The 18,126-nt window shown below is 44.9% G+C and overlaps 2 protein-coding genes across 2 annotated transcripts; both read left to right on the top strand.

Annotated features, from left to right (window-relative positions):
- Positions 1 to 9: 9 nt before the first annotated feature.
- e2f1 (E2F transcription factor 1) lies at positions 10 to 4,480 on the top strand. Its single transcript, XM_079274428.1, has 7 exons — positions 10 to 1,467; positions 1,686 to 1,785; positions 2,001 to 2,220; positions 2,375 to 2,527; positions 2,653 to 2,767; positions 3,075 to 3,357; positions 4,218 to 4,480. Exons 1-7 carry the CDS (start codon positions 1,216 to 1,218, stop codon positions 4,457 to 4,459), a joined length of 1,365 nt encoding a protein of 454 aa, XP_079130554.1. The 5' UTR covers positions 10 to 1,215; the 3' UTR covers positions 4,460 to 4,480.
- A 6,220-nt stretch (positions 4,481 to 10,700) lies between these two features.
- LOC306780873 (transcription factor E2F1-like) lies at positions 10,701 to 13,974 on the top strand (the record flags this gene model as incomplete). Its single annotated transcript, XM_079273387.1, has 7 exons — positions 10,701 to 10,952; positions 11,170 to 11,269; positions 11,485 to 11,704; positions 11,859 to 12,011; positions 12,145 to 12,259; positions 12,567 to 12,849; positions 13,711 to 13,974. 7 exons carry the CDS (start codon positions 10,701 to 10,703, stop codon positions 13,950 to 13,952), a joined length of 1,365 nt encoding a protein of 454 aa, XP_079129513.1. The 3' UTR covers positions 13,953 to 13,974.
- Positions 13,975 to 18,126: the final 4,152 nt, after the last annotated feature.

Here is an 18,126-nt window from a genome sequence, read left to right as displayed (position 1 = left end):
GTAACCGTCGCATTGAAGCACGTGCCGGTTTCGCGGCAAAAAGATTTCGCGCGAAAACTGTCCGAGTCTTGTTTAGATGTAGATCAGCTGGGACAATAACAACAATAACAGCCGTTAACGGGGTCGGAACGACACTTTTATAAATGGACCGTGCCCGGTGTGAGCAACCGACGGACTGGCGGCTGCTGTTTTAAAGAAACGCTTTTATTTCACCGGTTTATTCCTTACATTTCCAGTTTTGTCAGACTGCTTCCTGCGTGCACCAACAAAACGAGGGGGATAAAGAATTTCGGCTAATAACTCAGCTAGCATGCTAATCCGCCCTATATTTTCATATGTAACGATATCGCGTTATACTCCGCTGAGCTAACTGTCGCTTCATCACGTGTACTCCCAAAATGCGTTTGGACTGGTGGTGATGTGGTTTGCTTCGCAGATATTTTATTTCGATAGCTCACTTCTGGAGTGCTGCTATAAAGTTTTAATCGCCATTTAACAGACCCCCGTCTGAGGTGTAAGGATACATTATGTTTTATTGACTTAAATAGCTAGTTTTTGGGCTGCACTTGGTTGTTTGTGAACTTGTGTCGGTCTTTGTTGTGAGGACACGAGCTAGCTGTGTTAGCAGGGCTGGTCGTTGTGTTAAGGGCAGTGTGGCCAGGCCTCGCGGCTCTACTGTCACTGACAGGAGCGATGAAAACAAAAGATTAGCTTGCTAGCTCGCTAACCCGCAGCGTTTACAGCAGCCACGGCCGAATTCGCGACTCTTTCTTTGCATAGATATCAGCGGCTGAGCCCCGAGGCTTCGAGCTGGAATGTTTTGGTGTTTAGCAATAGTCTTTTATTGGCCAAATTTCCTGTTTGGCAGAACATCCTGTGCTGCCGTTTCACCACCAGCCCAATATTGTTTTTTCAGCAGTTAGCTTACACTAGGTTATCATTTACGTTTAAGTGATATTGTTGTTTATAATGCATTTGTAGTTTTTATTTAAAAAAATTTAAGCAATAAGATGTAAAATAGGGAAAGGGTAACTTTTTAAAGACATGTCCAAGCTGCCTGTAAACGCCTGCAAGCAAACTTTCAAACGGTTTCATCATTGTTCCTTAAATTCACGGACTACAGCAAATCCAAGTGGGTGTTGATACTCAAACTTGCAGCACCTCAGCTCGCCCCTGAAGTCCAGTGAAGAGGGTTACCCCGGTTGACACACCGCAATGTCAGAGACTCTGATAACAGGGCAGACATCGGAGGATCTGTTGGCTGACTTTGAGACTCTGCTGAACTCTGGGAGCATCGACCTGAGCGAGAACCACCAGATAGTGATCATCACCAGCCCCAGCAATGAGGGACTCCACCCGGCCGTCGTCCCCACCAGCACGGGGGAGATCTTGCTCTTCGCCACGCCGCAGGGCCCTGTCGACGTGGGGACCCAGGACAAGAGGCGACCAGCTCTGGGAAGACCCCCGGTAAGGGGGGGAGGAGTTGTCCTTAAATATATTATGTTGAATTGTTTCTGCGAACGTGCTTCTACACACATGACAAAGCTGTATAAGTCCATCCACCCGTTGCTCCAAGACACTGCTTTTCATTCAGCGGTGGCTTTCATTTTTTTCAGAAGTTTTCACTTCCCTCTTCTTAATACATAGTAATTACATCATTGTTACACCCATTTGTATCTCTTCAGGTAAAGAGGAAGTTGGACCTGGACAGTGACCATCAGTACGTCAGCACAACTCGACCATCCATAGGCCAAGCACCACCCTCCACACCTGCTCCTCCCAGAGGTACACATTCACACACACTCACACACTTTCAGCTTGATCCACTGACTTTTCAGAAGCAATACTTTTATTCAAATCCTATAATAGAGTTCATTCCTTGGAAGTTTTGTGTGAAGTTTAGTGTGAAAAGCTTTAAAAAAGTAGCACACTAACATTTCTCCAAGTTGTGGTTGAAAGCAGAATTGTTTTGAACCCACGTGTGCTCCCTTTCTTTCCAGTTCCTCGAACCACGACGGAGAAGTCCCGCTACGACACCTCCTTGAACCTGACCACCAAGCGCTTTCTGAACCTGTTGTCCCAGTCGGCTGACGGCGTGGTGGATCTGAACTGGGCCTCGCAGGTCTTGGACGTCCAGAAGAGACGCATCTACGACATCACCAATGTCCTGGAGGGAATTCAGCTCATCTCCAAGAAGTCCAAGAACAACATCCAATGGCTGTGAGTGTGAATAGAGAATACATTCCACGACATTAAATTGGTGTTTGAAACATAATACAAGCACATAAAAAAGTGGCTGGTATGTTGTGTTTGTGGTCCATAAACATCTTCTTTTTGTTCCCTCTTAATATTTACATGCTGTCTTCCCCTGTAGTGGTAATCGCGTTGATGCGGCGTTGGTTTCCCGCCATAAGGAGTTGCAGAGAGAGGTGTGTGACCTCACAGACGCTGAGGAGCAGCTGGACGAGCTCATTTCCAAATGCAACCTACAGCTCCGACTGCTCACAGAGGACCCGCCGAACAAGAAATATCCTTTCGACTTAAGTGACTATTTCAATTTAGCCAGCGAAGCGTTTTTTGTTTAAGACCGTTGCGGTCTTGGAATGCCCCCCCCGCTGCTGTGTTGTATTCCTTCACCGTTGTGTTCATCACGCTGGGCTACGTGCGCTGCCAGGACTTAAAGAAGTCCTTCGATTCCCCGGACCAGCTGGTCATGGTGATCAGAGCGCCACCAGAGACCCAGATGCAAGTTTCAGAACCCAGCAAGGTAACGGGCCTCGGAATGTTTTGAGGCATCTTTAAAGGGCCTCAGGATTTCTGCGAATGCGAAGAAACGAGGGACAGAATCTCGGATTTTGAAATCCAAAATGCGGATGCAATTTGAGGGAGTTAGTCATCCAAAAAACTGAGGAATTCGACACTAACGGCTAAATTTAATTCCATTTATTTTGCAATTTAGAGCACTTTATTCTACACTTTGTTTGATTTAAAACAGTGCAATGTTGCGTTACATCAAATTCATTGATTGTCATTAAATTTTAAGTTAGTGAAAACGTCTTCTCTTCGTCTCTCAGGGTTACCAGGTGTCGCTGAAGAGCACACGTGGTGCGATTGACGTCTTCCTCTGTCCAGAGGACAGCTCCGGCATCTGCAGCCCCGTGACAGGAAGCAGTCCCTCCAGTCCCGATGCCGACCCATCCCTGGCCCCGCCCCCCACACAACCCACGGACCAGTCGCAAGCCAGAACCTCTACAGCGGAACTAGACGAGGGTTCGTCGTCGCCAGCGTCCACGTCCTCCACCGTGACCGCAGCCTCCCAGCAGGACCCCTCATCACTGGTGTTAGGTGGCGACGCAGGTGAGTGGTCACGTTAAATAAATGTACATTTATTGAACGCCACTCGCGTCACTCTGCTGCTTACTACCCTGAAAAGGTGTTGAGAGTTGACCATCTCCCACAAGGTTGGCGGTTCGATCCCCGGCTCCTACTGTCTGCATGTCCCCTTGATCGAGATGCTTAACCTCAAGTTGTTCCCAGGGTGCAGCAAACTACTGCTCCTAAAATGCATGTATGTACCTATATGTACAGTACATGAAGACTCTTAATAAAGTTTGCATTCCATCGTCCATCCAACCCCAGTTGGGTACAGGTGCAGGCCAAAACAACATTTTAAACGAGAGCACACGGTGTTGGTCATGTCGTGGTTAAACATTTGGGATGAAGCATCGCGCTGTGGAGAGTGTGTTCCACTTAAGAAGTGGAAGCTAGTTAGCCTAGCATGCTAACCCCAGCACTGATTCCTACGCTACGTTATTTTGTGTTTATTTCAACTCCTGCTGAGTGGTGTGCAGCTCCTGCACGCTCGGCGTTTTCATGAGTTTAGTTGTTTTTCAAAACAAAGTTCAGCAACAGGTGAACACCTCCCGCTTCTTATGTCGCCGAGCGATTCACGTCACAAACGGTACGTCTGACGTAACGAAGGGTGTGCTGAAGCCACGGCGCAGGAAAGCTTCAGGCGTGACTATTATTGTGAACAATGGTTGTGTTTTATTTGAGTTGACAATGAGGTGTGCGTGCACAAGACGGTACCTGGAAACTGCCTCACCTTCTCATTACGTTCTTCACGCGTTCATGCACGTTCTGTGTGTTAGTTGGCGGATTAGTTGTTGATCAAACAAACGGCACTGTTTTTTTTGACATTCCACTTTCCGCAACAGAATCGCTGCTGGGAGGCGACCCGTTCTCCGGCCTCGGAGACATGCCCGATTTCGACCTCTCGCCCCTCTCCTCCTCGGACTTCCTGAATGTGGATGGCATTCCTCTCCCACTGGACGGTTTCATCAACCTGTCCCCCCCCCACAGTCACGACTACCACTTTGGACTGGAGGACCACGAGGGCATCAGTGAACTGTTTGACTGTGACTTTGGCGACCTATCGCAGGTTTTGGGGGACGGTTAGATGCGGGAGGAGAGGAGGAGCACGTGGGCCTCTAGATTTAGGACTCTTCCCCAGTTCCCTGGGTTTTCCAGAAGAGGGCTGGACATCGACATTTTAACAGCAAACATCTGTCGAAAGTCCAAACTTAATGTTTTAATTGTGCGGTTGGGGGGGGGGGGGGGGGGGAAATGATATTTGTGTCAATTGCCTGTCATCCTCAAAATACCACCCTAATTCCAAAATCTGTTCCCCAAATTGTACAGCACATTATCATCACTTATCTTTGGCCGTTTAAACTCTTGGCAAAGACTTTAGCTTTAGCATAGCTATTTAAATTATTTATATGAATGTTATTTTGATAACTTTGTACGTGCGTTGTTTTGTTTTTCTGTCGTTTGTTCTTGATAATCTTTAATCCAGGTGGACTGTGCAGGTGTTTGGACTCACAGGGCTGGTTTCCTTAACAGAGATTAGCCTACATCCGATCCATGCGGCTGGTTTTTGTGACATCTCGGTCTGAAGGGGAAAGGTTCGCATCCCCGCTGCCGAAGCTGGTTCTGCAAAACCAGCATTTTGAGACGGGAAGTTTCAGTTCGGGGGTGCTGTTCCAAAAGCGTCTTGTGGCTGTGGTTTTTTTTTTTTTTTCTTTTTTTTTTTTTTTCCCCGCAATTATAAGACGCCATTGCCAGCACAAACGTTTCTCCATTGATAATTGGTTTTATCTCAGACACTGGAATCCTGACCGACTGGTTTCTGCAGCGTCTCTGACGGTCGCTCGAGGTATCGCTGCCCGACCCAATGACCAGCTTTGCTTCTGCTCCACAGGCTCCTCCAGTTGTAATGAATAGCGGAAGGTTCATTTTGAATTTCCCTCCAAACCCGCCGACAAATGTTTTTACGGGGCTGTATATATTTATCTGAGATGGTGACGCTTCACCGAATGGTGCCTCGAAAGCCATTGTAGAGACTCCACCGTGTGACTAGTGATGTGGTTTGAAGGAGAAGGTCCAGATAGGTTGTGTTGGTGTGCAGGAGAGCAGGTGGTGATAGGCTGCTGCAGTCGTGCTTGTGATTCAGGACTAATACGGGATGTGTTGTTCTCTGTTAGTTAGCTCGGCGTTTAGCCATAGTCTCAGGTGTTCAGAGAGGAGCGGAGTCTTAAATCAATGTTTTTTGATGCAAACGTGTGTGAGAGTGTAACCGTGTTCGTTGCGTAGGTTGATGATAGGTTTTCGGTTTAGAAAATTCTTGAAGACAGTGTGTTCTTTTTTTTGTTTTGTTATTATTTTTGGGGTCAAAGCGAGAGAAGTTCACCAGATGCCTGTAGACTACTGCTCCCAAAAACCGCCCGACTGTTATTGGCATGTGGGGTCCTCGAGCCCTGACGCACGGCTAAAGGACCTCGATGGATCCTCACACACCGTACAATCATTGCATGTTTTCTTAAAGAAAAAAGCGCATTCAGTGTGGTTTGTTCATCGTTACTTGTGAATAAAAGCACAGCTGTGCGGTTGCTTTTCCTCAGTCTGATCGGGGTAGAGCAGCGGTGAGGGGGTTGAGGTGGGAGTGATGGGCTCTTGAGAGGACGTGCTGTTATTGTTCAGCATATGCAGTTCAGAAAGGTAACGTTCATGCCTTAAATCAATGAGCTGGGATATCTCATCTCAGCCCCCGAAAGGGTCGATTCCTGCTTGTTTCTCTGCGATAGAAATGTCTGCGTCAAACTTTATTGCTTGTTCTAAGTTATGTAAGTTAACATGTTTGTTTGTTTTTGCATTCCTGAAGTATTGATATGCGTGTGGGTGCATGTAATCGTTTTGTTGAATTTCATATTTATTTTTAAAAAAAGAGAAGAAGAAAAAAAAGTGTTGGGGGCGTGTTCATAGAGAAAATGGTACCGAATTTTACATTTATTTTCTGTCAGGGAGCGACTTTACACCCACATGTTTATTTGGGGAATCCAAGCAAATCATGAAGTTTGTGTTTTGTTTGTAGATGAACTTCTCATCAGTAGCACCTTGTTATATTTTGCCATGTGTTTTCCTTCTTGGAGGATATATTCTGACCCGTTGTGCATGTGCAACCTTCACATTGGCTAATGATGCATACAAATGTTCAGGACTCCAGTTTGTCCTTTTGACCGAACTGACCACGCGTGTAACTTAATAATTCTTCATACCTTCTCTGTCCACGTCGGTTTTTGATGAGGGATATCTCCATGTTGCAGGCAACATTGCTGATCTGAGGTTGCACATGTGTTGTAGTGTAAACCTCGGGGGCCTCAAACTGTCGTGTGACTGTGGGGGAACACCTTCTAGCTCACAGTCGTCTTCTACTTCCTTTATCGTCTGTGGAAACCATCAAATCCAGTGCATAATACCCGCTTCTGAAAAAATGTTCAACCGCGGGGTGTTCCAGGCCTCTACAATGGTATTGGTCTCTTGTCACCCTCGGTATGTATCACATGTTTGGTCTTTCTCTGCGCTTTAGCGTCTATCGGCAGCTGAGCCGATCGACGCCGTCGTTGAGTGTCGGCCGTTCATGTCGTCGGCCTGTCGTGTTTCGTTTCTCTGCGGGACAAAAGCATCGCCTTGTCGAGGTAAAACTATAATTATTAATGAAAACTCAAATCAGGATTTTGTTTTTGTGTGTGGACGTGGTGAAAGACTGCAATGTTTTCAGGTGTTTTGTGTGTGTGTGTGTGTGTGTGTGTGTGTGTGTGTGTGTGTGTGTGTGTGTGTGTGTGTGTGTGTGTGTGTGTGTGTGTGTGTGTGTGTGTGTGTGTGTGTGTGTGTGTGTGTGTGTGTGTGTTTTGTTTGTGTCATTTTGTTTGGGGGGGGGGAAGAAGGTTAAGATTTGCACCAGGGTTGAAATCAAATCGCTTTCAGTTAAAAACAACTGGGAATCAAAGCATGTATAATTTTCAGAAATAACAGGTCAGGGCTCCTTATGGAATATATGCCATTTGATCAAAACTACACAAACAATATTGCGACTTGCGTATGATAACTTCTGAAAGGTTATTCTTCCCTTTTTGCGTTCTACCAATGTCCGGCAATGTTTCCTTTGTTTTACAAGCATCGTCTTTTCAAAATAAACTGAACTTCACAGGAAACCTCTTGGTCATGTTTAGGTAACAAAGTCACTTCGAAGTGACAAATAAATCAACGTTGAATTCTGGTTTCACACGGGACACGAACAGCGGCCTCCAGGGTGAAAGTCAGATTGTTTTTGGATCCGACCTCTGACCTCCTCCCTATGCAGACGTTGACACTCTTTATACTTCCGCTTCACGATTACGGGGGTTACATGCGTACATAACGGGACTTGTATTGCAATTGGCCGACGAATGAACGGAAGTGAGTGACTGCAACCCTGTTTCAGTCGCTGTTCAAAGTGCTTTTAAGGGAAACCGTAGTTAATCCAGCAATTAACTACGGAATCAGTTTTTTTGGGGAGTTCTTCGTTTGTTTCGTTTTTTTTTACAATGTTGACGCTACATAGCGGGTGAAAGAAACCAACACAGATTTGTACTTGTGACTTATTAATGGACAATGATATGCCCTTTTGTATCATATTTTCTTTGACAAAAATAAAAAATGAACTATTTTGATTTGGCCTATTTGCACCACATCTTGACTTTCTGTTGATCTAACCCCCAGCACAGTGTCCCATTTAATCATTCATATTCATTGGTCATAACTTCAGAACGTTGATTGTAATTAAATACCGTAAGTGCTGCGGACATTCCCACAGCGGTGTAACACACTCGAAAGCAATGTGAACACACAAGGTTATTTTTACGGCTCAATTTAATTGTCTCCTCTAAAGGAACCACCAGGCCTGTAGCAAGAAACATTGGCGAGTGATTCGTTGTGAGTCACTGAAGTCGGTGACATTGAACACGTTGTCTTTCCTGCGCCTCATTCCTGCAGTTAGTCTCATCAGTACTGTTGTATACTCAAACGAGTTATGTATTTGTGGACATTTACTCCATGTTATTTCATAGTTCTCATTATTGGAGAAGAAATAAGGGCTCAGACTGAGGTATTCACTGCCAGAAGTAACCAGAAAATACACATTTAGATGTCGATGTAACTCCTTTTCCATCATTATTCATCGCATACACGTAAATACTATCTCACCTAATGCAGCTAGAGGGAGCCCTTCACCCAAGACAGCGCAGAGAGAGACAGTCAGGAGGGCATGATACATAGTAGTACAATGTGACCTCACACAGAGGTTGTAATCAATACAAGGCCGCTTTTTTCTGTTTAGTGAGGTGGATGTTGTACCTCCAGTCACCTTTAAAAACCTTAAACATGTTGCATCTTGATTTAATCAATACGATGCCTGTTTTCAGCTGTCTGCAAGAAATTGAAAACATTTACATATTTCCCAAAATGTCCAGTTCTTCTAAATTCAATTTGAATAGTTTTAGTATTATTTCTTGGATTCGTTGGGATTGCTGCCGCTTAAGTGGGAAGTCATATTTACCTAAATCTTTTCATGATTCATGTGTGGCAGAAATTGGTTTAAAAAGCTGTTCTAACCAGCTAAAAGTGTAGTTTTCTGTTTCACTGGTGAGACCATCAGTATTGCATATATATATATATCAATTAATTAGACTCCACCTTTCACCTGCTGGTGCTCTCCAGTTTAAAAAAGTGCATTAATAATTGTTAAAAGGATTGTTGTAGGGGTTTGGACTGCAGCTTTGGACTACGTGTGCAGAAGATACCGCAAGAATGTGGAGAATGTGGATCGCCACAAGTAAAGAGTGAGTGTTTATCAGAGTGTAGGTGGATCCTAGTTGTTACTTGCCACATATTTCCAGAGAAATGTGTGACGAGCATGTTTCCTGATAAACAGGTGTGGCCCAATTATACCCATGTGGATGTGCACAACAAAATAATAATGATAATAACTTTTAAATAGCACCTTTCTAAAACAAAGTGATTCACAATAAACATGAAAGCAATTAAGAAACTCAATCAAACAGCTCAAATAAAAGTAAGCCACCCAGTAAAAGTGAGTCTTCAGAAGAGGTTTAAAAGAGGATTCTGACTTCTTCTGCCTTTGATTACCAGGAAGGGAGTTCCACAGCTTAGGGGCCTGGACAGCAAAGGCCCGGTCACCTTTCGTGACCAGTCGTGAATTTGGAACCGTTAGCAAGGAGTGGGAAGTCACATTTACCTACATCTTTTCAGGATTCATTTGTGGCAACATTGGTTTAAAAAGCTGTTTTAACCAGCTAAAAATAGTTTTCTGTTCAACTAGTAATACCATCAGTATTGCATATTTTTTATATATATATATATATATATATATATATATATATATATATTAGAGTCCACCTGTCCAGCTTTGGACTACCTGTGCAGAAGATACCACAAGAATGTGGAGACTGTGGATCGCCACAAGTAAAGAGTGAGTGTTTATCAGAGTGTAGGTGGATCCTAGTTGTTACTTGCCACATATTTCCAGAGAAAGGTGTGACGAGCATGTTTCCTGATAAACAGGTGTGGCCCAATTATACCCATGTGGATGTGCACAACAAAATAATTATAATAACTTAAAAAAAAGCTGTTTTAACCAGCTAAAAATGGTTTACTGTTCAGCTGGTAATACCATCAGTATTGCATATTATATATATATATATATATATATATATATATATATATATATATATATATATATATATATATATATATATATATGAGTCCACCTGTCCAGCTTTGGACTACGTGTGCAGCAGATACCACAAGAATGTGGAGAATGTGGATCGCCCCAAGTAAAGAGTGAGAGTGTTTATCAGAGTGTAGGTGGATCCTCGGTGTGACGAGCATGTTCCCTGATAAACAGGTGTGGCCCAATTATGCCAACTGTGGCCCCACCGATTATTTGAAAAGGGCTCACTGTTAAAGATTTTTTTTTTTTAATTGTCATACAATGGTGGATGGCCACAAGAAGAATGAAAAAAAAAAAAAAAAAGGGTGTGTGATGCTTAACAGTGGGAAGGTGAAGCCTTGTCATACCTTCAGTTGCTGACAACTCCTGCTGACAGACCAAAGGGTAACTTTTTAAAGACATGTCCAAGCTGCCTGTAAACGCCTGCAAGCAAACTTTCAAACGGTTTCATCATTGTTCCTTAAATTCACGGACTACAGCAAATCCAAGTGGGTGTTGATACTCAAACTTGCAGCACGTCAGCTCGCCCCTGAAGTCCAGTGAAGAGGGTTACCCCGGTTGACACACCGCAATGTCAGAGACTCTGATAACAGGGCAGACATCGGAGGATCTGTTGGCTGACTTTGAGACTCTGCTGAACTCTGGGAGCATCGACCTGAGCGAGAACCACCAGATAGTGATCATCACCAGCCCCAGCAATGAGGGACTCCACCCGGCCGTCGTCCCCACCAGCACGGGGGAGATCTTGCTCTTCGCCACGCCGCAGGGCCCTGTCGACGTGGGGACCCAGGACAAGAGGCGACCAGCTCTGGGAAGACCCCCGGTAAGGGGGGGAGGAGTTGTCCTTAAATATATTATGTTGAATTGTTTCTGCGAACGTGCTTCTACACACATGACAAAGCTGTATAAGTCCATCCACCCGTTGCTCCAAGACACTGCTTTTCATTCAGCGGTGGCTTTCATTTTTTCAGTAGTTTTCACTTCCCTCTTCTTAATACATAGTAATTACATCATTGTTACACCCATTTGTATCTCTTCAGGTAAAGAGGAAGTTGGACCTGGACAGTGACCATCAGTACGTCAGCACAACTCGACCATCCATAGGCCAAGCACCACCCTCCACACCTGCTCCTCCCAGAGGTACACATTCACACACACTCACACACTTTCAGCTTGATCCACTGACTTTTCAGAAGCAATACTCTTATTCAAATCCTATAATAGAGTTCATTCCTTGGAAGTTTTGTGTGAAGTTTAGTGTGAAAAGCTTTTAAAAAGTAGCACACTAACATTTCTCCAAGTTGTGGTTGAAAGCAGAATTGTTTTGAACCCACGTGTGCTCCCTTTCTTTCCAGTTCCTCGAACCACGACGGAGAAGTCCCGCTACGACACCTCCTTGAACCTGACCACCAAGCGCTTTCTGAACCTGTTGTCCCAGTCGGCTGACGGCGTGGTGGATCTGAACTGGGCCTCGCAGGTCTTGGACGTCCAGAAGAGACGCATCTACGACATCACCAATGTCCTGGAGGGAATTCAGCTCATCTCCAAGAAGTCCAAGAACAACATCCAATGGCTGTGAGTGTGAATAGAGAATACATTCCACGACATTAAATTGGTGTTTGAAACATAATACAAGCACATAAAAAAGTGGCTGGTATGTTGTGTTTGTGGTCCATAAACATCTTCTTTTTGTTCCCTCTTAATATTTACATGCTGTCTTCCCCTGTAGTGGTAATCGCGTTGATGCGGCGTTGGTTTCCCGCCATAAGGAGTTGCAGAGAGAGGTGTGTGACCTCACAGACGCTGAGGAGCAGCTGGACGAGCTCATTTCCAAATGCAACCTACAGCTCCGACTGCTCACAGAGGACCCGCCGAACAAGAAATATCCTTTAGACTTAAGTGACTATTTCAATTTAGCCAGCGAAGCGTTTTTTGTTTAAGACCGTTGCGGTCTTGGAATGCCCCCCCCCCCCCCCCGCTGCTGTGTTGTATTCCTTCACCGTTGTGTTCATCACGCTGGGCTACGTGCGCTGCCAGGACTTAAAGAAGTCCTTCGATTCCCCGGACCAGCTGGTCATGGTGATCAGAGCGCCACCAGAGACCCAGATGCAAGTTTCAGAACCCAGCAAGGTAACGGGCCTCGGAATGTTTTGAGGCATCTTTAAAGGGCCTCAGGATTTCTGCGAATGCGAAGAAACGAGGGACAGAATCTCGGATTTTGAAATCCAAAATGCGGATGCAATTTGAGGGAGTTAGTCATCCAAAAAACTGAGGAATTCGACACTAACGGCTAAATTTAATTCCATTTATTTTGCAATTTAGAGCACTTTATTCTACACTTTGTTTGATTTAAAACAGTGCAATGTTGCGTTACATCAAATTCATTGATTGTCATTAAATTTTAAGTTAGTGAAAACGTCTTCTCTTCGTCTCTCAGGGTTACCAGGTGTCGCTGAAGAGCACACGTGGTGCGATTGACGTCTTCCTCTGTCCAGAGGACAGCTCCGGCATCTGCAGCCCCGTGACAGGAAGCAGTCCCTCCAGTCCCGATGCCGACCCATCCCTGGCCCCGCCCCCCACACAACCCACGGACCAGTCGCAAGCCAGAACCTCTACAGCGGAACTAGACGAGGGTTCGTCGTCGCCAGCGTCCACGTCCTCCACCGTGACCGCAGCCTCCCAGCAGGACCCCTCATCACTGGTGTTAGGTGGCGACGCAGGTGAGTGGTCACGTTAAATAAATGTACATTTATTGAACGCCACTCGCGTCACTCTGCTGCTTACTACCCTGAAAAGGTGTTGAGAGTTGACCATCTCCCACAAGGTTGGCGGTTCGATCCCCGGCTCCTACTGTCTGCATGTCCCCTTGATCGAGATGCTTAACCTCAAGTTGTTCCCAGGGTGCAGCAAACTACTGCTCCTAAAATGCATGTATGTACCTATATGTACAGTACATGAAGACTCTTAATAAAGTTTGCATTCCATCGTCCATCCAACCCCAGTTGGGTACAGGTGCAGGCCAAAACAACATTTTAAACGAGAGCACACGGTGTTGGTCATGTCGTGGTTAAACATTTGGGATGAAGCATCGCGCTGTGGAGAGTGTGTTCCACTTAAGAAGTGGAAGCTAGTTAGCCTAGCATGCTAACCCCAGCACTGATTCCTACGCTACGTTATTTTGTGTTTATTTCAACTCCTGCTGAGTGGTGTGCAGCTCCTGCACGCTCGGCGTTTTCATGAGTTTAGTTGTTTTTCAAAACAAAGTTCAGCAACAGGTGAACACCTCCCCGCTTCTTATGTCGCCGAGCGATTCACGTCACAAACGGTACGTCTGACGTAACGAAGGGTGTGCTGAAGCCACGGCGCAGGAAAGCTTCAGGCGTGACTATTATTGTGAACAATGGTTGTGTTTTATTTGAGTTGACAATGAGGTGTGCGTGCACAAGACGGTACCTGGAAACTGCCTCACCTTCTCATTACGTTCTTCACGCGTTCATGCACGTTCTGTGTGTTAGTTGGCGGATTAGTTGTTGATCAAACAAACGGCACTGTTTTTTTTGACATTCCACTTTCCGCAACAGAATCGCTGCTGGGAGGCGACCCGTTCTCCGGCCTCGGAGACATGCCCGATTTCGACCTCTCGCCCCTCTCCTCCTCGGACTTCCTGAATGTGGATGGCATTCCTCTCCCACTGGACGGTTTCATCAACCTGTCCCCCCCCCACAGTCACGACTACCACTTTGGACTGGAGGACCACGAGGGCATCAGTGAACTGTTTGACTGTGACTTTGGCGACCTATCGCAGGTTTTGGGGGACGGTTAGATGCGGGAGGAGAGGAGGAGCACGTGGGCCTCTAGATTTAGGACTCTTCCCCAGTTCCCTGGGTTTTCCAGAAGAGGGCTGGACATCGACATTTTAACGGCAAACATCTGTCGAAAGTCCAAACTTAATGTTTTAATTGTGCGGTTGGGGGGGGGGGGGGAATGATATTTGTGTCAATTGCCTGTCATCCTCAAAATACCACCCTAATTCCAAAATCTGTTCCCCAAATTGTACAGCACATTATCATCACTTATCTTTGGCCGTTTAAACTCTTGGCAAAGACTTTAGCTTTAGCATAGCTATTTAAATTATTTATATGAATGTTATTTTGATAACTTTGTACGTGCGTTGTTTTGTTTTTCTGTCGTTTGTTCTTGATAATCTTTAATCCAGGTGGACTGTGCAGGTGTTTGGACTCACAGGGCTGGTTTCCTTAACACAGATTAGCCTACATCCGATCCATGCGGCTGGTTTTTGTGACATCTCGGTCTGAAGGGGAAAGGTTCGCATCCCCGCTGCCGAAGCTGGTTCTGCGAAACCAGCATTTTGAGACGGGAAGTTTCAGTTCGGGTGTGCTGTTCCAAAAGCGTCTTGTGGCTGTGTTTTTTTTTTTTTCTTTTTTTTTTTTTTTTCCCCGCAATTATAAGACGCCATTGCCAGCACAAACGTTTCTCCATTGATAATTGGTTTTATCTCAGACACTGGAATCCTGACCGACTGGTTTCTGCAGCGTCTCTGACGGTCGCTCGAGGTATCGCTGCCCGACCCAATGACCAGCTTTGCTTCTGCTCCACAGGCTCCTCCAGTTGTAATGAATAGCGGAAGGTTCATTTTGAATTTCCCTCCAAACCCGCCGACAAATGTTTTTACGGGGCTGTATATATTTATCTGAGATGGTGACGCTTCACCGAATGGTGCCTCGAAAGCCATTGTAGAGACTCCACCGTGTGACTAGTGATGTGGTTTGAAGGAGAAGGTCCAGATAGGTTGTGTTGGTGTGCAGGAGAGCAGGTGGTGATAGGCTGCTGCAGTCGTGCTTGTGATTCAGGACTAATACGGGATGTGTTGTTCTCTGTTAGTTAGCTCGGCGTTTAGCCATAGTCTCAGGTGTTCAGAGAGGAGCGGAGTCTTAAATCAATGTTTTTTGATGCAAACGTGTGTGAGAGTGTAACCGTGTTCGTTGCGTAGGTTGATGATAGGTTTTCGGTTTAGAAAATTCTTGAAGACAGTGTGTTCTTTCTTTTGTTTTGTTATTATTTTTGGGGTCAAAGCGAGAGAAGTTCACCAGATGCCTGTAGACTACTGCTCCCAAAAACCGCCCGACTGTTATTGGCATGTGGGGTCCTCGAGCCCTGACGCACGGCTAAAGGACCTCGATGGATCCTCACACACCGTACAATCATTGCATGTTTTCTTAAAGAAAAAAGCGCATTCAGTGTGGTTTGTTCATCGTTACTTGTGAATAAAAGCACAGCTGTGCGGTTGCTTTTCCTCAGTCTGATCGGGGTAGAGCAGCGGTGAGGGGGTTGAGGTGGGAGTGATGGGCTCTTGAGAGGACGTGCTGTTATTGTTCAGCATATGCAGTTCAGAAAGGTAACGTTCATGCCTTAAATCAATGAGCTGGGATATCTCATCTCAGCCCCCGAAAGGGTCGATTCCTGCTTGTTTCTCTGCGATAGAAATGTCTGTGTCAAACTTTATTGCTTGTTCTAAGTTATGTAAGTTAACATGTTTGTTTGTTTTTGCATTCCTGAAGTATTGATATGCGTGTGGGTGCATGTAATCGTTTTGTTGAATTTCATATTTATTTTTAAAAAAAGAGAAGAAGAAAAAAAAGTGTTGGGGGCGTGTTCATAGAGAAAATGGTACCGAATTTTACATTTATTTTCTGTCAGGGAGCGACTTTACACCCACATGTTTATTTGGGGAATCCAAGCAAATCATGAAGTTTGTGTTTTGTTTGTAGATGAACTTCTCATCAGTAGCACCTTGTTATATTTTGCCATGTGTTTTCCTTCTTGGAGGATATATTCTGACCCGTTGTGCATGTGCAACCTTCACATTGGCTAATGATGCATACAAATGTTCAGGACTCCAGTTTGTCCTTTTGACCGAACTGACCACGCGTGTAACTTAATAATTCTTCATACCTTCTCTGTCCACGTCGGTTTTTGATGAGGGATATCTCCATGTTGCAGGCAACATTGCTGATCTGAGGTTGCACATGTGTTGTAGTGTAAACCTCGGGGGCCTCAAACTGTCGTGTGACTGTGGGGGAACACCTTCTAGCTCACAGTCGTCTTCTACTTCCTTTATCGTCTGTGGAAACCATCAAATCCAGTGCATAATACCCGCTTCTGAAAAAATGTTCAACCGCGGGGTGTTCCAGGCCTCTACAATGGTATTGGTCTCTTGTCACCCTCGGTATGTATCACATGTTTGGTCTTTCTCTGCGCTTTAGCGTCTATCGGCAGCTGAGCCGATCGACGCCGTCGTTGAGTGTCGGCCGTTCATGTCGTCGGCCTGTCGTGTTTCGTTTCTCAGCGGGACAAAAGCATCGCCTTGTCGAGGTAAAACTATAATTATTAATGAAAACTCAAATCAGGATTTTGTTTTTGTGTGTGGACGTGGTGAAAGACTGCAATGTTTTCAGGTGTTTTGTGTGTGTGTGTGTTTTGTTTGTGTCATTTTGTTTGGGGGGGGGGAAGAAGGTTAAGATTTGCACCAGGGTTGAAATCAAATCGCTTTCAGTTAAAAACAACTGGGAATCAAAGCATGTATAATTTTCAGAAATAACAGGTCAGGGCTCCTTATGGAATATATGCCATTTGATCAAAACTACACAAACAATATTGCGACTTGCGTATGATAACTTCTGAAAGGTTATTCTTCCCTTTTTGCGTTCTACCAATGTCCGGCAAGGTTTCCTTTGTTTTACAAGCATCGTCTTTTCAAAATAAACTGAACTTCACAGGAAACCTCTTGGTCATGTTTAGGTAACAAAGTCACTTCGAAGTGACAAATAAATCAACGTTGAATTCTGGTTTCACACGGGACACGAACAGCGGCCTCCAGGGTGAAAGTCAGATTGTTTTTGGATCCGACCGCTGACCTCCTCCCTATGCAGACGTTGACACTCTTTATACTTCCGCTTCACGATTACGGGGGTTACATGCGTACATAACGGGACTTGTATTGCAATTGGCCGACGAATGAACGGAAGTGAGTGACTGCAACCCTGTTTCAGTCGCTGTTCAAAGTGCTTTTAAGGGAAACCGTAGTTAATCCAGCAATTAACTACGGAATCAGTTTTTTTGGGGAGTTCTTCGTTTGTTTCGTTTTTTTACAATGTTGACGCTACATAGCGGGTGAAAGAAACCAACACAGATTTGTACTTGTGACTTATTAATGGACAATGATATGCCCTTTTGTATCATATTTTCTTTGACAAAAATAAAAAATGAACTATTTTGATTTGGCCTATTTGCACCACATCTTGACTTTCTGTTGATCTAACCCCCAGCACAGTGTCCCATTTAATCATTCATATTCATTGGTCATAACTTCAGAACGTTGATTGTAATTAAATACCGTAAGTGCTGCGGACATTCCCACAGCGGTGTAACACACTCGAAAGCAATGTGAACACACAAGGTTATTTTTACGGCGCAATTTAATTGTCTCCTCTAAAGGAACCACCAGGCCTGTAGCAAGAAACATTGGCGAGTGATTCGTTGTGAGTCACTGAAGTCGGTGACATTGAACACGTTGTCTTTCCTGCGCCTCATTCCTGCAGTTAGTCTCATCAGTACTGTTGTATACTCAAACGAGTTATGTATTTGTGGACATTTACTCCATGTTATTTCATAGTTCTCATTATTGGAGAAGAAATAAGGGCTCAGACTGAGGTATTCACTGCCAGAAGTAACCAGAAAATACACATTTAGATGTCGATGTAACTCCTTTTCCATCATTATTCATCGCATACACGTAAATACTATCTCACCTAATGCAGCTAGAGGGAGCCCTTCACCCAAGACAGCGCAGAGAGAGACAGTCAGGAGGGCATGATACATAGTAGTACAATGTGACCTCACACAGAGGTTGTAATCAATACAAGGCCGCTTTTTTCTGTTTAGTGAGGTGGATGTTGTACCTCCAGTCACCTTTAAAA

The sequence above is a fragment of the Melanostigma gelatinosum genome (assembly GCF_949748355.1).
Source record: "Melanostigma gelatinosum genome assembly, chromosome: 8".
In the NCBI taxonomy this organism is placed as follows: domain Eukaryota; kingdom Metazoa; phylum Chordata; class Actinopteri; order Perciformes; family Zoarcidae; genus Melanostigma; species Melanostigma gelatinosum.
This window is presented reverse-complemented; position numbering and strand designations above follow the sequence as displayed.

What these genes read in the sequence shown, in the direction of transcription:
- e2f1 (XM_079274428.1), top strand. Translation starts at nt 1,216, where the DNA reads ATGTCAGAGACTCTGATAACAGGGCAGACATCGGAGGATCTGTTGGCT. An exon ending in CAGCTCTGGGAAGACCCCCG is followed by an intron (nt 1,468 to 1,685) that starts GTAAGGGGGGGA and finishes GTATCTCTTCAG; the next exon opens with GTAAAGAGGAAGTTGGACCT. An exon ending in AAGAACAACATCCAATGGCT is followed by an intron (nt 2,221 to 2,374) that starts GTGAGTGTGAAT and finishes CTTCCCCTGTAG; the next exon opens with TGGTAATCGCGTTGATGCGG.